This window comes from Gorilla gorilla, chromosome 14 (assembly GCF_029281585.2).
Source record: "Gorilla gorilla gorilla isolate KB3781 chromosome 14, NHGRI_mGorGor1-v2.1_pri, whole genome shotgun sequence".
Taxonomy (NCBI): domain Eukaryota; kingdom Metazoa; phylum Chordata; class Mammalia; order Primates; family Hominidae; genus Gorilla; species Gorilla gorilla.
Window position 1 is genome coordinate 62,644,352 of NC_073238.2, and position 23,346 is coordinate 62,667,697.

At 36.4% G+C, this 23,346-nt stretch overlaps 1 protein-coding gene across 1 annotated transcript in view; it reads left to right on the top strand.

Moving 5' to 3' along the window:
- ITM2B (integral membrane protein 2B) overlaps positions 1–22,714 on the top strand; it is a 29,060-nt gene extending 6,346 nt beyond the window's left edge. Inside the window, exons 2-6 of the mRNA XM_004054496.4 lie at positions 14,665–14,793; positions 17,021–17,227; positions 18,957–19,067; positions 19,628–19,778; positions 21,982–22,714. Coding sequence (XP_004054544.1) covers positions 14,665–14,793; positions 17,021–17,227; positions 18,957–19,067; positions 19,628–19,778; positions 21,982–22,067 — 684 coding nt within the window. The 3' untranslated portion in view covers positions 22,068–22,714. The remainder of the gene's footprint in view (positions 1–14,664; positions 14,794–17,020; positions 17,228–18,956; positions 19,068–19,627; positions 19,779–21,981) is intronic.
- The last annotated feature ends 632 nt before the right edge of the window (positions 22,715–23,346 follow it).

Here is a 23,346-nt window from a genome sequence, read left to right on the forward strand (position 1 = left end):
AACATAGCAAAACTCTGTCTCTACTAAAACAAAAATTAGCCAGGCATGGTGGCATGCGCCTGTGATTCCAGCTTTTTGGGAGGCTGAAACAGGAGAATCGCTTGAATCTGGGAGATGGAGGCTGCAGTGAGCTGAGATTGCGCCATTGCATTCCAGCCTGGGTGACACAGCAAGACTCTGTCTCAAAAAACAAAAGAATATTCTTGGTTTTCATTTTTAAAACATGAGTCCAGTGTTGCTGGATCCTCCAATTTTCCAAGGCAAGCTAAAAATCAGTACTATTTTAATTTATACAAGAATTTTAGCCCAAAACACTTAAGGCATGGGCCACTATTTTATAATCTCCTTTAAAGTGGAACGCAGGACTGGCAAATTATAGCCTATATCTTCAAATACTGCCTGCCTGCTGTTTTTCTGTAGCCCATGGGGTAAGAATGATTTTTATATTTTTTAATGGTTGGGAAAAATATCAAAGGAATGATATTTCTCCTTTTTGCCCAATACCCTCACTGAATTGTTGGGGAAGGGCTGCTGCTATTCAGGAAGCAGCAGCACTAGCAGAATTCAGGTTATACAGTCATTCTTCAAAAGATTTAAATTTTGTCTCTACCACTTACTTTGATACCTTGGGTAAGTTACTTCAGTTCTCTGTGTCTCAGTTTTTTCATCAGCAAAATAGGGAAAATAATAATCTGTAACAATAATAGCACAATGCCTGGAACAGAGTTAAAAATTAGTAGATTTCAGCTACTGTTATTTTTATTTATTTTTTTGTTGAGAAAGAGTCTTGCCCTGTCACCCAGGCAGGAATGCAATGGCATGATCTTGGCTCACTGCAGCCTCTGCCTCCTGGGTTCAAGTGATTCTCCTGCCTCAGCCTCCCAAGTAGCTGGGATTACAGGCACCTGCCACCATGCCTGGCTAATTTTTTGTATTTTTAATAGAGACGGGGTTTCACTATGTTGGCCCGGTTGGTCTTGAACTCCTGACCTCTTGATCAACTACTATTATTAAAGTCCCAGTTTTCTCCTCATCATTCTTGTTTTGGAATATTACTTCTTATATTACTGTTACTGCTTATCCCTGCCTCACATGTCAATAACAATATTGTTGGTACTTTTTTCACAGCAAGGCATTCTGGTAAAGATTCATTCCTGCAACATAAAAACCCTTAGGATTTAGTAGCTGTACCCATTTCATTTAAAAATGTTATTTAGGCCGGGCGCGGTGGCTCACGCCTGTAATCCCAGCACTTTGGGAGGCCGAGGCGGGTGGATCACGAGGTCAGGAGATCGAGACCATCCTGGCTAACACGGTGAAACCCCGTCTCTACTAAAAATACAAAAAATTAGCCGGGCGTGGTGGCGGGCGCCTGTAGTCCCAGCTACTCGGGAGGCTGAGGCAGGAGAATGGCGTGAACCCAGGAGGCGGAGCTTGCAGTGAGCCGAGATCGCGCCACTGCACTCCAGCCTGGGCGACAGAGCGAGACTCCATCTCAAAAAAAAAAAAAAAAAAAAAAAAAGTTATTTATTCATTGCATAATAGGTGTTAATAGAATTTGAGTTTTACCAAAGTAATACTAAATTTTAATATGCAAATACATAGTCATGCCCTATATCAGAGGAACATACTTTAAAAAAATTGTAGCATCATTGTATACAGTAAAATGCATAGATCATGAGTGTACAGTTAGATAATTTTAAGTCTGTATACCTGGGCTCTAACTCCCAATCAAGCTGGAACATTGTCATCAACTCAGAAAGTTATCTCGTGTCCTTTTACAATTTGTTCTCCTTAGAGGTAACCACTATTCTAATTTTTCTCCCCATAGATTAATTCAAAGCAATCATATTCACTTATTAGCTTCTTATGGTCTTTTATTACCATGGTGACCACTAGACCCTCTTCTGCCTTTGTGCAGTTTAGAAAAAGATCCCCTCTCTGGTGGTTTGGAGAATAGAGCATCAGTTGGATTCTAGACCTACTGATTCCCTTGGCCTGGCATCCTTGTACTGGAAACAACCTGCCCAACCATACATGGCGATCTTAACTCCATGTTTCTCATTTTTTGCCCCAGTGGGGCGTGGTGCGGCGGGCAGCAGAATCTTGCTCTGTCACTCAGGCTCGAGTGCAATGGCATGATCTCGGCTCACTGCAACCTCCGCCTCCCAGGTTCAAGTGATTCTCCTGCCTCAGTCTCCCGCGTAGCTGGGATTACAGGTGCCCACCACCACTCCCAGCTAATTTTTGTATTTTTAGTAAAGACGGGGTTTCGCCATGTTGACCAGGCTGGTCTGGAACTCCTGACCTCAAGTGATCCACCCACCTCAGCCTCTCAAAGTGCTGGGATTACAGGCTGAGCCACAGCACCTGGCCCTCCATGTTTCTCTTTTAACTCCCTATTTCTCTAAATCAGTGGTTGTTAAACATTTTGCTCTGAGAACTCCTTTATACTCTTAAAAATTGTTCAGGATCCCAAAGAGCTTTTGCTTTATGTAGGTTATATATATTTCCAAACAACCAAAAAGATTTAAGAAGACTAACAGTAACATTGTTTTACATTCGGCAGTACCCTTTACTGAATAGCTTAATAGAAGATAGCTGGATTTTCCTATCAGCTTCTTCATTCAGTCTGTTGTGATATGGTGCTTAGCTTCTGGAAAATTGCACTGTACAATTTTTATTGTATATAAACATAGCGAGAGAATGAAAGTGAAAATGACAGTTTTATTATTTAAACTAACACAGTCTTAGTTTTATTATGAAAAAAGTTTGACCTTGTGGACCCCCTGAACGGGTGTGTTCCTGGACCACATTTGCAGAACATCTATTCTAAATGTTTGCTTATACTGCTGTTTCATGGTTTGTTTTCATTTGTTTTATTTTTTGCAGTTTTAGATAATACCTATTGATAATAGCTACATGGAAGGTGAATATTTAGCTTTTTCTGTGTATTTACACACTGCACACATAATCTCTTCTGTTATAGCAATTTCTGGTTAAATTGATATTTAGTGTTTTTTATTATAATTAACATAAACATTATTTACATTTGAGTATTGTAGTATACTTTTATTTTACTTCCTTTCTTGTATAACAACTTTTTATTTTCCCTGAATTTGATCATGCTTCTTGGGGCAGGAGAGAGGGTCCCTTAATTTTCTACATACTTACTGCTCATTCATTCCTCAGACTCTGACAGCAGTATAATTGTCTTTCTGTATCTTCAAACTCACCAGGTAACTTACCAAGTTTCTTTCTTTCTTTCTTTCTTTTTGATGATTTCTTGCCCATCATTCATTAGTTTTCTAGTCCAGACTGGTTGCACTCATACAGATGTCCTGAGAGTCATAATCATCTTGGAAGAATTGCCTTTGTCTTTATCACATGCTAGATCTACAGTTTCATAAATCTGAAGAAAAAGATAAATTTTTAAAAAATCTTACGTGTCTGAGAATCGTTATTCCATCCTCATATTTGATAATTTATCTGGGTGTAAAATTCTAGGTTAGCATTCATTTTTCTCTCAGCATTTTGATGGCATTGCTCCATTATCTTCTAATGTGATGCCATTCTGATTCCTTGTTTGTAGATGACTTTTTCCCCCTTTGATTGTCTACAGGTGGGTGATTTTCTCCTTATATCTTTTTTTTCTTTTTTCTTTTATGCTTTCAGCTTTCAACATTTTTATTGACATGACTTGTCTGCTGTCATTCATTTTCATTCTTTGTGGCTTAAGATTTATTTGTTTTATCCCTTTACTGTCACTTTATTGAGCTTTCAGGAGGAAGTAAACAAACATTTCACTGTAAATCAATATTAGAACTTCAACTTAGCTATCTTGATAGCTTTTTAAAGATTTGTTAGAATATTTCCTTTTACATTAAAAATTGACTTAATGATAATTAATAATGGATAATAATGGAAACCATCTGAATTACCATTAGCATTAATTTAAGATCAGACAGGATGGTCTAGAAAGATTGATGAGGCATCCTCTGATCGTCCTCTTCAAAGTTCCAAGATTGTCTCCTTCATGAGGAATTTTAGAGGCAACTCATTACCAACTTTGTAGTTTTGCTTTGTGGCATTATTACTCCAACTAACAATAAAGTTTCATTTTTGTAATTAATATTTTGCCTTTTTCATTTATGTTGAAATGCTTATGTGCTGGTGTGCCTTAGTTATTTTCCTTTATTGTTTTAAGTTCACATGTATATGATTTTAATACTTTTTGCTACCATCCTTTGTAATTTGTTGAACAACAGAGAAAAGCCCTATTAATTTTGACAACATATTAAAAGTAATATTACTGCCTTTGTAATAGTTCATACATGTAGGGCTTATTAGTGTGGATCAATTTAAGTAAACCTTTTACAACAGTAGAAATTCATGCTGTGGGCCGGGCACGGTGGCTCACGTCTATAATTCCAGGACTTTGGGAGGCTGAGGCAGGAGAACTGCTTAAGACCAGCCTGGGCAACATAGTGAGACCTCCACCTCCACAAAAAAATTTAAAAATTAGCCGTGTGTGGTGGTGCACATCTGTAGTCCCAGCTACTCGGGAGTCTGAGGTAGGAGGATCACTTGAGCCCAGGAGGTTGAGGCTGCAGTGAGCCGTGATTGCACTATTACACTCTAGCTGGGGTGACAGAGCAAGACCCTGTCTCAAAAAAAAAATTAATTAATTAAAAAGTATATATATTTAATAAAAAAAATCAGGCTATGTGGTTTCTGGTTAGAAAGGAGTATTATCCAAGTGTGACATGGTGTCTGTCACTTCATTTATTACCAGAGTTAATTTGCCTAAGCTGTTTGAGTCAGCTTCCTTAAGCAGCACATGGAGTCAAGATAATATTCAGACTTTATTAGCTCTGTGATATTACATAAATAATTTTACTTCTCTGGGCCTCATATTTATCTGTAAATGATGTATTGGATTAAACTACCTTCATGGTACTTCCATAGGGGATCTATTCCTGAGAACTGTATTGATCATATATTCAGAAGCACTTACTGGATAGCCAGGTACTATACCTGGAATTTAAAAATTGCTAAGCACCCCAGCTTTCAAGAAACATTGTGTAGCTAGGAAAGACCAACCAGTTATGAAAACCAAATTAGTCACAACCTATTTAAATGCCTATATTTATTCTTAGAAGAAAATCACACCCCTGGATCCAAGAGCCAGGAGAGTGGTGGAATAAGGGAGGAACATTCAATATTACCACTGAGTTTTTACTGCACATGCCTTCAGTGCTAGGCAGTAGGGCTCATAGGGTCAAAGCACTTCTCACATGTAGAGAGACAAGTATTCCTGATCTTAAGAACTAGAACTATTTTTTCTAGTAGTCATCTTTAACATTTAGAATTCCAAACTTGGACAGAAATTTTCTCTTAACTATCCACATTTAAATTATGTTATACTTTCAGATGAATATACTTGGAATTTTCTTACCAAAAGTTCTGCATTTTAAATGAAATTACCCATATTTGAATATGAATGTATAATTATCTTGTTGAAAGACATTAAAAGCCAGCATTTGTATAAAAGTAAGTCTGGAACAGGTTTGTTCTTTTTTTTCTTTAATCTTGACACCAAATTTTATAATGAATTATATAAAATTAGAGCATTCGAATTGTGCTTAAAATTTTTAGGGAAACTGTTGATACTGGTAACAATGTGGAGTTTCATTCAGCCAGTGGTAGAGAAAATCTGTCTTTACCAATTTATCCCGGTAAAGGATATTATTAACAATAAATAACATTTGTATATAATGCTGTTGTTTACGAACATTTACCTGTTTGTGCTAATCTAGGCTTTTTGCTATCCCAGTGCCTTTTACTCACCAATATGAATTTGAAATTCTGATAAAATTTCACTTTATAAAACGGATACAAGGCCGGGTGCAGTGGCTCATGCCTGTAATCCCAGAACTTTGGGAGGCCGAGGCGGGCGGATCACTTGAGGTCAGGAGTTCGAGACCAGCCTGGCCAACATGGTGAGATCCCGTCTCTACTGAAAATACAAAAGTTAGCTGGGCCTGGTGGCATGTGCCTGTAATCCCAGCTACTCAGAAGGCTGAGGCAGGAAAATTGCTTGAACCTGGGAGGCAGAGGTTGCAGTGAGCTGAGATGGCACCACTGTACTCCAGCCTGGGTGACAGCGAGACTCCGTCTCAAAAAAAAAAAAAAATGGTTACAGTTCTGTTCAGCATAGATTGAATAAACACAGTAGAGAAATGATGGTCATTTTTTAAACTATGTAGAAAAAAGAATAAGAGATTTTAAACTTATTATTCATATAAATATTCTACTTTGCACTAATCTGCTTGTTTCTGATACAAAAGTGATTAAGTTATGATCCAGTTCCAAATGCATTGCATTGATAATCTGCCTGGTTTTTTTTTCAAGTTCCAACCTATTTTTATTTAACCTAAAACTGTGCTAGTTTTATGTGATGCTAATAATTTGGTTCAAGTTTCATAGATTTCTGACAGTAGTTACATTATTATGCAATGGCTTTAAATTTTAATTTTTTTTTCATTCTATATTACTGCTTTTATATTGCAGGATTTTTTAACAAAAAAGTATGTTAATGAAGAATCTGTTTTATAGACCTTGTAGTTTAAGTTCTCCTTTTTTTTTTTTTTTTTTGAGACAGAGTCTTTCTCTGTCGCCCAGGCTGGAGTGCAGTGGCATGCAGTCTCTGCTCACTGCAAGCTTTGTCTCCTGGGTTCACGCCATTCTCCTGCCTCAGCCTCCCGAGTAGCTGGGACTACAGGCGCCTGCCAACACCCCGGGCTAATTTTTTGTATTTTTAGTAGAGATGGGGTTTCACTGTGTTAGCCAGGATGGTCTCGATCTCCTGACCTCATGATCCACCCGCTTCAGCCTCCCAAAGTGTTGGGATTACAGGCGTGAGCACTGCACCCAGCCTAAGTTCTCCTTTTTAAAGCCTTCCCCTGTTCGAATTCCAGTAGAGAATAATTCCATAACTTCATTAATCATAACATGTTGGTATAATTCCCAATTTTGACTCTAAATACTAATTTAACTTAACTAAATGAAATCTAATATTGACAAAAGGTCAGAGGCCTTTGTGAAATAGAGTACTCACAAATATAGAGAGCAGCTTGCTGTGTAATGCCAGACACTAGGAAAACTGCTTCCTTTTTTATGTGTCAAACATTTATCACGTGGACTTCCTCAATACAGTCAAGACAGCAGCAATCTCATTTCAAAAGGCAAATTAAAAAGCAAAATTCAGATGCTGATTTAAGTGAATAAGAAAAAATGCAAACAAATGTTTGATGTCCTCATGGATTGTTAACTTCTCAGCCAGAGATTTTGTGTCTTACATATACCAGATATATTTGGTAATCAATGCAGTTAATAATTAGCAGATCACCACATCATGTCCTTTTGATGCTTTCATACTGAGGAAAGAAACCTAATGTAGAAACCAAGTGAATATGTCCCAGTGTACAAAACCCAGAACTCAAAACCCTTTATATGGAGAAGTAGTTTAGATTGATTATTTAATATAAATAGGATCCCAGAAGGAAGTATACCCAGTCATAGCTGGAAATGAAGATCAGAATTCAAAACCTATATTTGGTCTCCAAGTAGAGAGAAAAAAAGATAAGAGAGAAGTTGAAAATACTAGAACATTGATGGGAAATTTAGTTTTTGGTTTTGTTTTGTTTGAGATGGAGTCTCGCTCTGTCACCAGGCTGGAGTGCAGTGGCATCATCTCAGCTCACTGCAACCTCTGCCTCCTGGGTTCAAGCGATTCTCGTGCCTCAGCCTCCCGAGTAGCTGGGATTACAGGCACAAGCCACCACACCCAGCTAATTTGTGTATTTTTATTAGAGACGGGTTTCACCATGTTGGCCAGGATGGTCTCAATCTCCTGACCTTGTGATCCATCTGCCTCAGTCTCCCAAAGTGCTGGGATTACAGGCATGAGCCACTGTGCTTGGCTGGGAAATCCTAGTTTTTAAAAGTGCGAAGCACTAAATTTTTTTAATGTCCCAGCTGTTTTGCTGTTTTGGAAAGCATTATACCAGCCAAACAACACATCTGTGGGCAGCTGGCCTATGCACCTCCATATTTACCTATGTTACCCAGCATGTTTCTAAGTAACTAAATCTAATTTCTGAAGGTTCAGTATATTTTGAGTTGAATAACTTGTATTGGTTTTTTTATATATATATTTTGATAATATAATTTTTAGCCCTAAGAGATGTTTTCCTCATTAGTATCCTGATTCCTAAAGCATTGTTGTTGAATTTGATACAGAAATGTAAAATATTGTATCTGAGCACTTTGAAAAATGTCTCTTAAAAGCTTCAGTCATCCTGTAAAAAAAGTTGAAATAGAGGTGCCTAAGAATGTAAAGTGATTTGTTAGTTTGAGAACAGAATTGAAATTATATGAAAAAATATACATTTTATTTAAGTTTATAATTGAAGCACATTTACTAAAGCCTCTTAGGGAACTGATTGAGGTGACCTAATTCTTAACTAATTGAAGTACCAGAAAAGAATTTGTCCTTCATTTTGTTTAAGATATAACTTCTTAAGTAATTTTATTTTATTATCCAATGCTGAGATTTATTTGAACTAGAAATTAGTACTGTGCCAGAGTAAGAGTGCTTCTGAAAGCCAGGTCTTTCTGTATCTACTGTTGCAAGGTGGTTATAGGCCAGTGTGTGCTGCAGTGTCTTCTTTTATAAACTGGGCTAAAAAACTTGAGGTTTAGGAAGATTAATTAGGTGATAATTGTACAGCACCTGTGGGAGTTCTGTTACCTTTTAAGCGCGATGCAAGGTGCACCAGTTTTATTGCAGTAGAAGGGAGGAAACGTCTCGGTGACTTGTTTTAAATTAGGCCAGGTAAAGTTATATACCCCAGTGAAGAAGCTCTTACTTGTTAGTGGTTTTTCTTTTTCTTTTTAAAATTATGAAATATTTCAAGCACACAAAATAAAGAGAACCTGAGGTATATTTTATATGTTTTGAAAGTCTTAAATATCACATACTTACATAACACTTAAATATGTGGTGTTATATGTTGTGCAACGTGCCTTTTTTGGGGGGGTCAGCAATTACGTTTCTTAGGCTTATCTAAAAATCAGCAGTGCTAGTACATTTTTTTTTTAATTTTTATTTTTTAAAAGAGATAGGATCTTGCTATGTTGCCCAGGCTGGTCTGGAACTCCTGGGCTTGAGCAGTCCTCCTGCCTCTGCCTCCCAAAGTGCTGAGAGTATAGGCACGAGCCACTGGGCCTGGTCACTAGTTGAATCTTTTTAGCAGTATTATATGAATCTATAATAATTTATTTCGAATTTTTTTTTTGTTGCTGACAGTGTAGTGTATATTCTTGGACATATTTCCTTACATATTCAAAAGTTTATCCAGGATTTATACCTAGGAATGGAATTGCTAGGTCATAAGATAAATGTATGTCAGAGGTGTCCAATCTTTTGGCTTTCCTGGGCCACATTGGAAGAAGAATTGTCTTCAGCCACACATAAAATACACTAACAATAGTTGATGAGCTGGGAAAAAAAATCACAAAAAAATGTCATAATGGTTTAAGAAAGTTTGTGAATTTCTGTTGGGCCACATTCAAATCTGTCCTGGGCCACACACGGCCATGGGCCACGGGTTGGAGAAGCTTGATGTATGTTTATTAGTTACTGCCAAATTGTTCTCCAAAGCAGTTGGACCTAAATTTCTGTCAATTGAGTGGAAGTTCCCAAGTTCCCTTTGTTACACACTTTTTCTAGCACTTGGTGTTAGACATTCTTTTATTGCCTGGTAGACAGGAACTCAGTTGATTTCTTCCCCACCCTCCATATCAAAATATAATTTACATGGAATAAAACTCCTGCATTTTATGTGTACAATTTGATTGAATTTATGGTAATTGTATAAAGTCATATATCCACCCCAACAATAAAGATACGAAACATTTCCATCACCCTAGTAATTAGTTTCCTCATGCCTGTTTGTAGTCAGTCTCCCCTTCCCCAGCCAGTAAGCTGCTTTTGTCATTATGGTTTTGCCTTTTCTAGAATTTGATAAAGATGTGATCATATAGTGAGTAATCTTTTGTGCTAAACTTCTTTCACTTATCATGTTTTTGAGATTCAGTTCTGCTGGTGTGTGTGATTTTGTTCCTTTTTATTGCTATCTATTTCATGGTATGAATATACCACAATTTATTCATCAGTTGATGGATATTTGGGTTGTTTCTAGTTTGGGGCTAGTATATAAATAATGATGCTGTAAATATTCATGACTAAATTTTTGACTCAGTTGGTTTTTGATTATTGATCTTTAAAAATCTTGCCACCCTCTAATTAGTTTAAATAATTTGACTTTCTTAGATTTTCTACATAGATTATTTACAAATGATAACAGTTTTGTTTTCTTTTTTCTAATACCTAATCTTTTTATTGTTTGTGTACTTGCTGTAGGATCTCTAGTACAGTGTTCAATGGAAACAGTCAATTTTAGTGGGCATTCCTGTATTCCTGAATTAAAAGGGTATGGTGAAGTATAAAAGTTTCACCATTAAGTATGAGGCTTTCTATAGGTTTTTGATTATTGGCCTTACTGATGTTAAAGAATTTCACCCTTTGCTAGTTTGCAAAGATTTTTTTTTAATGGAAGTTGAATTTTGTCAAATACATTTTCTGTATATTTTGAGATAGTCATGGGATTTTTCTTCTTAAATCTTACGTGGCTTTTTCTTTAAGTAAAGCTTACTCTTTGAAGTGTTAAAATTTAATCACTAAAAACACTTTTAATAAATCTCTTAGATTAAAAACTTTTAAATCTTGAGCATACTTTAATCCCTTCTCCATGACTCGGATTGTATTATGGAACATCATTTATCTATCATACGTGATGTTAATTCTTGACTATAAGTCGCTCAAAGTACGAGCCATGTCTTAATCACATTTGATTTCCCACAGGCTCTAGCACAGTATATTGCAAATAGCAAGCCTTAATAAATGCTGAACTAGGCTACTGCTCTTGCTAAATAGCCACAGTTTGTTTTACGTTATGAATTATGTTGCATCTCTCCCTTCCCTTATTATCACGCTGGCTGCTGGTTTAACTTTTATGAATCATAAAAAATTAAATAACCAGGGTTTTTAAAAAAATAGATCTAAGTTGGCCGGGTACGGTGGCTCAAGCCTGTAATCCGAGCACTTTGGGAGGCCGAGGCGGGTGAATCACGAGGTCAGGAGATTGAGACCATCCTGGCTACACGGTGAAACCCTGTCTCTACTAAAAATACAAAAAATTAGCCGGGCGTGGTGGCGGGCGCCTGTAGTCTCAGCTACTCGGGAGACAGAGGCAGAAGAATGGCGTGAACCCAGGAGGCGGAGCTTTCAGTGAGCTGAGATCGGGCCACTGCACTCCAGCCTGGGCAACAGAGCGAGACTCCATCTCAAAAAAAAAAAAAAAGATCTAAGTTTTATTCACTCATCAAATATATGAGTGCCAGCTAATGCCAAGCCTAAGCTTGGCTTGGAGCTACCAGTAATGCAAAATGAATATGAACGGATACTCAAAAGATCTTATAGCCTAGTAGAGAGAGATAAGATCTTTATGTGAATTATTCTCATGAAAGAAAAGTGATAACTAGGAATTTAGAGAACAAAGATTAGATAGACTTTGAAGATTTAACAGCTCTTCTATGAAGTACATGATGGTGGTGCATAGGTTTGGGGTCTATAATTTGGCTGACCAAAGACTCTTGTTTATTTCCTGATTCTTAAGCCACGTTTCACGTTGTTGAGGTGCTGAATAAATTGACCTGTGGATAAGTGAAGTATTTGTGAGTGAAATTCCTCAAGAAATTGAATTTTAAAAAAGTATTCAATAGTGCTGAGAAGTGATTTTTGAATTAACATGAGAAGTCAAACTCTAGCGTGGTTTACAAAGGTCTTTTGTGACCTGCACCAGCTTCTTGTCCATCATTTCTCATACTCATCTCCACCATATTGGGCACTCCAGCCAAAGCACATGTGGCTCTTGGAAATGTCATGCATTTTAGCTCCATAAATTTTGAAAAATCATTGCCATATATAAAATTTCCTTTAACTCTATCTTCTGCTGAGGTAATGAGTATTTGTCCTTTAACATTCCATTAAAGTATTTTCTCCCTTGGGAAGTCTTTCTGAAACTCATCCCCTCTTATGTGCTCTCTGTGCATTTTCCTATTAGAGTTCGTATCATATTTATTTTCTTTTTGTATATTTATCTGTTTTCCGGACTGATCTAACAGGTCTCTTTCTTGGCAGAGCATACATTTCCAGTGCCTAGCACAGCTCTTGGCACATAGTAGACATTTATAATTTATTCTCAAAATGATTGTTGAACAGTTAAAAATGATACATTACAATGCCTTGAAACTTGTCATCAATTTGCCAGTTGGGGCTGCGTATTCTTTTACAGATGTCTGCCTGTGCTGTTTGGCTATTCATTTATGTACTATTGGAAGAGAAAGCCTGCCAAATGGGGTGGGTGTGTGCACACATTTGGCTGTCCCAGCAGCTGATACCAAATGTTGGAAATAACTATTTCCATCTGTCATTTTCATCCCCCCCCACTCTGCTTCCACTCTAAAATTAATTATGTTAGGAATGATTTCTTACCTCCTTAGATATTTATGTCAGACAAGGGCTCAAGCAAAAGATGTATACTTCGTCATTAAAGTTTCATAATACCTTACGACTCCATGGAATTCTTGTAGCTTTCTTTTCACAGCTGGGATATCTTACATGGCTTGCTAAATTCTTCAGACTTATTCTCATTACATACTTTTCTTCCTTGCAATACACTCATTGTCTTACACACATAGTGTATTGACAAGTGCTACAGAAACCATGACATTCTCATAGCAATGCACTGATTCTTAGAATAAACAGTGTTTGTTGTTCAGTGTTAAATTCTATGTTTGAAATCTCAACCTAGGAACACACTGTATCGTATCACATTGTTCTTGGTTGCTTCAACATCTGGGATTAGACCTTTTTCAGTTGTATCATGTTAAAGTTCCTCATTTTAGAATTAAAAACATATAATCTTAGGTTTCATTCGTAACTGAATTCTTGCTTCAACCAAATCTATATTCTAATACCGGGGTCCCCAACCGCCAGGCCACAGACCAGTACCGGAACTGGTCTTGGCTAGGAACTTGGCTGCACAGTGAGCATTGCTGCCTGAGCTCTGCCTCCTCTCAGATCAGCGGGGGCATTAGATTCTCTTAGGAGCGCAAACCCTATTGTGAACTGTGCATGTTAGGGATCTAGGTTGTGCGCTCCTTATGAGAATCTAATGCCTGGTGATCTTCTGAGGTGGAACGGTTTCACCCCGAAACCATATCCCAACGCCCCTCAGTCTGTCTGTGGAAAAATTGTCTTCCACGAAACTGGTCCCTGGTGCCAAAAAAGGTTGTGGAGTGCTGTTCCAATGACCGATCCTGTTTCTGTGCATCATTCATAGTTTTTCTTTCTAATTTTATATCCTATTATATAAGTTTAGGTGAAGTCTGCTTTCTCCCTTAAGCCTACTCCATATTGGGTTTTCCAAGTAAAGGACAGAGTCATGTACTTCAAGAGGCTGTTCATGTATACTATGAATTTTTGCAGTCTTTACTATTTATTGAGTGACTACTTATTTAAGTATCTTTGTTTTCTTAGCTCTTTGCACATGAACTTGGGTACAAATCAGAAATTTGCTGTAATTCTAAAGTGACAGATTAGAGGGATCAAGTTAGAAGGGCACAGGGAGGGAATATCTAGGAATTATGAATGTCATGACCCCAAATAATGTTCTAATGCTAAATTGTTTTCTTAAGTAGATAGAAATGAAAATTCTATAAAATTCTGTGCTAGTTTTGTTTCTTGAATTTATCAGTAAATTTTTATCATTGAATATGTTCTCATTTTTTTCTACTGCTTCTATCTTTAAAAGAAAGTGAAGAATTTTATCAGACCATGGTTTAGGGTAGAGCAGTGGCATAATAGGATTATGTATTTCTATGTATATAATTTTGTCCTTTTTTTGAAATTCTAATTGTTTAAATAATTTTAGTATCATTGTTTGTTCTTTTCCTTATTTTCCTGTAATTTTTTCTTGTGGATGGTTTAGAATAGTTTTATACCTGGTATGAAATATAAACCACCTGTAGCAGGCCTAACACATAATTTCATAAATGATCAGATAGAGAGATGCCCTGGATTTATAATCTACAAGGCTCATGATCATATTATGTGACTAAGTTGTAGCATAACCTCTTCTAAATTATTAAATTTTAGAATATATCACCAAAAGTTGTGCATGGAAAGTAAAAATTATGGAGTGTATCATTGCTTGAGGCAGGGTTAGCAGGTGGGGTGTTGAGATTAGAAGTAGACAACTCTCCTAGAGACCGATGTCCCAGTCCAAGAACCATTAAGATGAGCCCTGAAGCTACCACTTACTCATTCCTGGGTTGATTTTGATGAGAGACACAACTCCTTTGGTCTTTATGTCTTCATTTATTAAAATGATAATCATTAAGGTTTTTCCAGTCCTGAGCCTTCTGTTATTCTGTCTGGAGATAAGATAGTTAACTGTCTTTTTCGTATTTTAGGACCCAGATGATGTGGTACCAGTTGGCCAAAGAAGAGCCTGGTGTTGGTGCATGTGCTTTGGACTAGCATTTATGCTTGCAGGTGTTATTCTAGGAGGAGCATACTTGTACAAATATTTTGCACTTCAAGTAAGTGGAAAAATTATTTTGTGTCTCTGATTTTTTTTTTTTTTTTGCCTCTCCCGATGTGCATTACAAAATTGTTTACAACTTGCGCTAAGCTTGTACTTTTTATCTGTGACCTTCAGCCAGAGTGGTAGTTCTATTTTAAAGCTGTGTTTAAACATCTCTCCATGATATGTTTGCTGAGCCCATCACACACAGTCACTAAAAGCAGAGTAACTTGAAATGTTGGTGACTAAAGGATTTATTTAGGTCATTGAGTGATTTTACTAACCTTTATTTTCCTACTATAATTAAGGGTTGAAAGGAATAGTATTATCAATTGCCAGTTGAATAAATACATCAGCCACAAATGTTTTCATGTTGATAGGCCATAACTTGATAGTCAGCTTGGACTCCCCTATGGTCCTGCTGTACCCTTGGGCCCAGAATACAGTAAGACCATGTCTCTGCTTCTTTTCCAGTCGTGGTTTCACTAAAGAACTGGGTGACTTCAGCAGTGATATTGAAATAACATAGGATGAAAGTTGTTTATAACTTTGAGTGTTTAATAGTAATCCCAGTGGGTTAAGACAAAGGTCTTCCTTCTGATTAATTATAATTTACAATCTATTTTGTAATATATTTCTCTTGGCAATAATACACAATTTTTTTTTTTTTAGGAGTTTTGAAGGGAAATTACTTTCAAGGTTTTATGACTACTTCAGCTGTTTCAAAATTTGGAGAAACAGTTGACAACTAGACTTATTAAAATAATTTAACTAATTTTGAAACATTCTCAATTTCATGCTCATTTTCTGTGTTGTTCAAGATAATCAATCACATGTGGATAGACATTACCAAAATACTAGTCATCTTTTTAAATACAGTTTTTTTTTACAAGAAATACATATAGTATAGAAAAAATCATCGCAATTCTATTTTCCAGAGATAACATTTGGTGCATTAACTTTTTTTTTTTTCTTGAGACAGAGTTTCTCTCTTGTTGCCCAGACTGGAGTCCAATGGCACGATCTCGGCTCACTGCACCCTCTGCCTCCCGGGTTCAGGCAATTCTCCTGCCTCAGCCTCCCAAGTAGCTGAGATTACAGGCACCTGCCACCACTCCTGGCTAATTTTTGTACTTTTAGTAGAGACAGGGTTTCACCATGTTGGCCAGGCTGGTCTCAAACTCCTGACCTCAGGCGATCCACCCACCTTGGCCTCCCAAAGTGCTAGGATTACAGGCGTGACACACCATGCCTGGCCCCGTGCATTCACATTTTGTATACCCTTAGTCTTTATTGCGTGTGTAGTGTGTGTAGTGTGTGTGTGTGTGTGTGTGTGTGTGCGCGTGTGTACATGTACTGTGTGTTTGGCTTTTTTTGAGATGGGGTCTTACTCTGTCATCCAGGCTGGAGTGCGGTGGTGCAATCACAGCTCACTGTAGCCTCAACCTCTTGGGCTCAGGTAATCCTCCCGCCTCAACCTCCCCAGTAGTAGCTAGGACTACAGGTGCGTGGCACCATACCCAGCTAATTTTTTTATTTTTTGTGGAGACAGGGTCTCACCATGTTGCCCAGGCTGGTCTTGAACTCCTGGGCTCAAGCAGTCCATCTGTCTCAGGCCTCCTCCCCCCAAAGTATTAGGATTACAGGCATGAGTTACTGCACCCGACCTTATGTATTGTTTTTTCTTTTTGTAAAAGTGAGACAGTAGCATAAAGATTTGCTGTAATCTAATATTTTCCGCTGAATTGTGATATAAGGGGAAAAGTAGAACTACCTATATGCATATGGAAATTTCAGAAAAATTATCCCTTTTTTGGCTAATAAGAAAAAAGTCATTTAATTAGTAGACCATATCAAAACTTTTTAATATATTCTTTCAGAAAAACTTGACTAGTTTTGGAATATATTCTTCTATAAAAACTGCTTACAGGTAGAGTAGGTCTGTTGTTTCTTTATATTTATTTGTTACTGGATAGCTAATTATTTTTATGTTCTATTTTCACCTACCAGGAAAAGTAAAGGGAAAACCAGCTGCCTTTCTTCTGAAGCTGTTCTTTTACAGTGCTTCAAAACCTGATCTTAAAGAATATGTTAACTCTGTAATTAAACTGTCTGACTTGTCATCTAAAAGCAAGAGTTTGCAAGCAAAATGCTATTTAGATAGAGGTGGCAGCTTAAGTAATGCTTATTTAAAAACCTGTCTCATGCTGAATTGCTGAAATGAGTCTTTAAACTCTCTATAGCCAGATGACGTGTACTACTGTGGAATAAAGTACATCAAAGATGATGTCATCTTAAATGAGCCCTCTGCAGATGCCCCAGCTGCTCTCTACCAGACAATTGAAGAAAATATTAAAATCTTTGAAGAAGAAGAAGTTGAATTTATCAGTGTGCCTGTCCCAGAGTTTGCAGATAGTGATCCTGCCAACATTGTTCATGACTTTAACAAGGTGAGCCAAGTGTCCAGAATTGTAGAAAGAATGCAGGTTCTGTAGTTTATGCTTTTTGTAGTTTTAATTTCAATATTTGCTAATTTATTATATTTAGAGTTTAGTTTAATAAACTGTCAGCATTTGGTGGGCTCTGCTTTGTCTAAAGCAGACCCTGCTGATGCAGCCTTCTCATATCTTGTCTCTCCTTCCCCTTGCCTTACCTACTCTTAAAGCCCACCTCATGACTGTTCCTCCTTTGCTGGCAAACTAATATTTTTTATATGTTCCCAAATTTTCTTAGATAAGAGGTAATTTATGTTCCTGTTTCTTGGTAGCATTTTCAAAATCAATAATTTTGTTAATCCGTTTTTAAGTTCTCATTCTATATTTTTCCCCAGCTTTTGAGCATTTTTATGTAATGCAGAAAAGTTGAATACCCAAAATCCTCCACTTTGTTCCGAATATTGCCATATTTGCTTCATCTCTTTTTCTGTCATTTGATATAAGTACTTATGCTATTATCTCTCAAGAATGAGTTGTCCTGCTACGCAACCACATAATTATCACATCTAAGAAAATTAACATGATCTTATAGGACAGTAGTCCCCCCTTATCCGTGGGGGATACATGTCAAGACCCCCAGTGGATGTCTGAAACTGCATATAGTACCAAACCCTGTATATACTATGTTTTTTCCTGTTAGTGTACATATATACATATGTTAAAATTTAATTTACAAATTAGCCACAGTAATAGATTAACGACAATAATAATAAAACAGTTATAACAAAATAATAAAAGTTATGTGAAGGTGGTTTCTCAAAATATTTTATTATACTGTACTCACCTAGGTATTTGTGGACTGTAGTTAACTAAAGGTAACTGAAACTCGAGAAGCACCTCAGATAAGAGGGACTACTGTATTTAATATGTTTACATTTCTGTTTATGTTTACATTTCCCCAATTTTTGTCCCAAGAATTTTTTGTTTTTTCAAATCAGGATTCAGAGATTCAGAAGTTCATGTATCACCTGTGATTTTTATGTCTCTCTGTAAGCTTGCCATTTTGAACCCTCGAATATATTACTGAAGTTAGCTTTGCAAACATTTTGTGCCTGATAAATACATCTGATGGATGTTTATAAACCAGTTTGAAAATTTACTTATTTCAAGGAAATAAGCTTCCAAAGCAAATAGTAAATAATAATAGTTAACACTTACTGAGCTCTTAGGAATCAAAATGTTGACATTATTTGATTTAAGTTATTCTTAAAAACCGTTCTCTGAGACAGTCTTTCTCAACCAGCGTTTCTCATTTGAACCACAGAACACAAAATCATTTAAATGACTGTTTTTCCAATGTTCTAAGGATGGTAGTATTCAAGATACATATGAGAAAATTTAATCTTTACATACAATGGACAGATAACCTTAGAGGGCATTTGAGCTTATAAGTGAGGAAGTTAAATTGCTTAATTATATAATAAGTATTTGCAGTTAATTTGAATAGGTATTATTACTTATTTATAGAAATATACCCTTGGTGAGCATTTTATTTAGCAATATTTTTTCCTCTCCCATTCCCACTTCCAACTTTATCCAGCCATATTCTGAATTTGTTGAAATGCAAGTGATTTATACATTCTAAAGCCAATTCATTTTAATGATACAAATTATTCTTAAAAATCCAGTTGCTGCCTGTTTTTGCAAGTATTACCGTAACTACACTGTATCTTTTTCTTCCCAGAAACTTACAGCCTATTTAGATCTTAACCTGGATAAGTGCTATGTGATCCCTCTGAACACTTCCATTGTTATGCCACCCAGAAACCTACTGGAGTTACTTATTAACATCAAGGTATAAGAATGTTGACTGTTTTTGATGAATGATGCTTTCATAGTGTTTTGGAATTCCCTGTTGAGAAATTAGCCCTATAGGAGCCCATTTTATCAGACTGTAGTTACGAATTTTACAAAGAGGAACTAATACTCATGGTTTTTGTTTTTAATGTTTTATATCTTGAAATTGAAATAAATTTCTCAAATAATGTTTTAAGTTTTCCTAAAGAGCCAGGGAGTAAATATTAGCCAACTACTTAATTCTGGTGCCATAGACAACACGTAAAACAGATGAACATGACTATATTCCAAAAAAATTCTACTTATAAAAACAAGCCGGGGGCGGTGGTTCATGCCTGTAATCCCAGGACTTTGGGAGACCTAGGTGGGAGGATCGCTTGAGGCCAGGAATTTGAGACCAGCCTGGACAACATAGTGAGAATGTAAAACAAACAGATGGTGGGTAGTAGTTTGGCAACCTGTTCCATACCATAATGTGTAAGAATTTTGTCTTGTTTCTCTAGTCTACTCAGTGTATGTTCTGAGATAGTCATGTTATGTATTCTTTTCTGAATGTAGGCTGGAACCTATTTGCCTCAGTCCTATCTGATTCATGAGCACATGGTTATTACTGATCGCATTGAAAACATTGATCACCTGGGTTTCTTTATTTATCGACTGTGTCATGACAAGGAAACTTACAAACTGCAACGCAGAGAAACTATTAAAGGTAATACTTTTTAAATATTAAAGTGTTGGGCAGAAAAGTTCATTGCATTAAACTAGATTTAGGTGAGGCCTAGTCATTGTTACCAATATACCTGCCATGAGTGAGGTAATATTGTGTCATTATATAATATTTCCAGGTTTCTATAGAATTATCTTAATTCCATTTAGTAAGTCCACTCTTTTCAGGTGGAGAGAAAAGGTCAATGTGAAATGTCATTGCCTTGAGGTGCTGGTACCTCATTTTCCATCTAGTTAGTCACCCTGTCCAACTTCCCATCTTACCACTTTGGTTCAGCCATACTGAAAGGGTTTTTATTATCCGGAGGGTCTCTTGGGACCAGCTCTTCAGCTGTGTTTTCAGGGATCTGGATTCTAAGCAGGCTGTTTGCCTTTTGGATCATATTGGGAATAATCACTGTCAGGGTAGTTGGAAAGGAATTTGGGTGAAGAACTAAGAGCATTGATACAACTAATGTTGTAGCTTTGCCAAATCATTTAACTTTTATTTTCTCACCTGAAATATAAGAATTACAATATCTCCCCATTTCCTTTTAAGAGCATTGTGAAAATAAAACGAAAGTACATGTGGCAGCTGTGGAAAGTAAGAAGTGCCATTCAGATACACTGTGGTGTGATTTCTTTGGAATTGTGTCACCCAGTAAAAGTGCTTTCCTGGCTTTTTGCTAGCATTTTAAATAATACTGTTCTCTCATCTCCGGCTGTTGAGTCATCTGAAACCAGCTTGATTTCTTTTTTTTTTTTTTTTTTTTTCCAACTTTTATTTTAGATTCAGGGGTACATGTGCAGGTTTGTTACAAAGGGTATATTATCTGATGTGAGGTTTGGGGTACAGATGATCCCATCACTCAGGTAGTGAGCATAGTACCCAATAGGTAGTTTTTCTTTTCTTTTCTTTTCTTTTTATTATACTTTAAGTTCTGAGTTACATGTGTACAATATGCAGGTTTGTTACATAGGTATACAGGTGCCATGGTGGTTTGCTGCACCCATCAACCTGTCACCAAATTAGGTATTTCTCCTAATGTTATCCCTCCCCTAGGCCCCCACCTCCCGACAGGCCCCAGTGTGTGATGTTCCCCTCTCTGTGTCCATGTGTTCTTATTGTTCACCTCCCACTTATGAGTGAGAAGATGCAGTGTTTGGTTTTCTGATCTTGTGATAGTTTGCTGAGAATGATGGTTTCCAGCTTCATCCATGTCCCTGCAAAGGACATGAACTCATCCTTTTTTATGGCTGCATAAAATTCCATGGTGCATATGTGCCACATTTTCTTAATCCAGTCTATCTTTGATGGACATTTGGGTTGGTTCCAAGTTTGCTATTGTGAGTAGTGCCACAGTAAACGTACATGTGCATGTGTCTTTATAGCAGCATGATTTATAATCCTTTGGGTATATGCCCAGTAATGGGATTGCTGGGTCAAATGGTATTTCTGGTTCTAGATCCTTGAGGAATTGCCACACTCTCTTCCACAATGGTTGAACTAATGTACATTCCCACCAACAGTGTAAAAGCGTTCCCCAATAGGTAGTTTTTCAACCCTTACCTCCTCCCTCCCTCCCTCCCTCCCTTCCTTATAGTCCTCAGTATGTATCATTCCCATCTTTATGTCAGTGAGTACCCAGTGTTTAGCTCCTACTTATAAGTGAGAGCATTGTAAGGTAGGTATTTGGTTTTCTGTTTCTGTGTTAATTCATTTATGATAATGGCCTCCAGCTGTATCCATATTGCTGCAAAGGAACATGATTTCTTTTTTATTGCTGTGTTGATTTCTTACATTTTAAAATTCTCTTGGTTCATAATTTTTTTTAAAGTCAGCCTTACACGTGCCATGAAATTTACCCTTTTTAGTGTGCAACTCTGAGTTTCCACAAAGATACACATGGTCTTGCAAGCACCACCATAGTCAAGATACAGAACATTTTCAATACCTTCAAGTTCATGAATTTGTAAGCAGTCTGTATAGCATTATTAATGTTGCTGTGATCTGTCAAGATATTAATATTTGGTTCAGAAAAGGGAGAAAAATTACTTTTCTTCAGTGTAAACATTCAAACTGTAGAAGTTTTTGTGGAATATAGAGTGAAATACTTCTATATGTCTAAATAATAACTATAAAAATGATGTGAATATTTATTATTAAAGAATCAAAATTTTAAAAAACTTTTTTCCCTCTGCAACAGGTATTCAGAAACGTGAAGCCAGCAATTGTTTCGCAATTCGGCATTTTGAAAACAAATTTGCCGTGGAAACTTTAATTTGTTCTTGAACAGTCAAGAAAAACATTATTGAGGAAAATTAATATCACAGCATAACCCCACCCTTTACATTTTGTGCAGTGATTATTTTTTAAAGTCTTCTTTCATGTAAGTAGCAAACAGGGCTTTACTATCTTTTCATCTCATTAATTCAATTAAAACCATTACCTTAAAATTTTTTTCTTTCGAAGTGTGGTGTCTTTTATATTTGAATTAGTAACTGTATGAAGTCATAGATAATAGTACATGTCACCTTAGGTAGTAGGAAGAATTACAATTTCTTTAAATCATTTATCTGGATTTTTATGTTTTATTAGCATTTTCAAGAAGACGGATTATCTAGAGAATAATCATATATATGCATACGTAAAAATGGACCACAGTGACTTATTTGTAGTTGTTAGTTGCCCTGCTACCTAGTTTGTTAGCGCATTTGAGCACACATTTTAATTTTCCTCTAATTAAAATGTGCAGTATTTTCAGTATCATATTTAACTATTTAGAGAATGATTTCCACCTTTATGTTTTAATATCCTAGGCATCTGCTGTAATAATATTTTAGAAAATGTTTGGAATTTAAGAAATAACTTGTGTTACTAATTTGTATAACCCATATCTGTGCAATGGAATATAAATATCACAAAGTTGTTTAACTAGACTGCGTGTTGTTTTTCCCGTATAATAAAACCAAAGAATAGTTTGGTTCTTCAAATCTTAAGAGAATCCACATAAAAAAAGAAACTATTTTTTAAAAATTCACTTCTATATATACAATGAGTAAAATCACAGATTTTTTCTTTAAATAAAAATAAGTCATTTTAATAACTAAACCAGATTCTTTGTGGATACTATTAAAGTAACATTTAAGCCTCAACCTTGAATGATGTTGTTTAATATAAAATGCTTTTATTTTTGATGGAAAGGCAATCAAAGCCTAAAGTTTCCAAGGAACATAAAATAACTGTGCTTCTCTGAGAATGCCCCCCTCACAAGTGGAACATTTTGAGTTAATAATGATGATTTTTATGTTTCTAAGGTTGCTTCCTCTCTGAAATAATTCAGAACTCACCCCCATTTAATAAAATACCTATGATTCATTTCACCTCAAATTCCTAAGACAAAAAATTTCAATTCTGACTTTAGGAGGTCAGAGTTTTTAAAGCTTCCAACTCTTAAAGGATTTGTTCTAGAAACCAATTCTAATTCAAAAGGATATTATTTACTCATGGCTTTTCATTTCATTTCAGTAATATTGTCAGAACTTTAAGTCAGTGAGTTGGGTATTCAGGA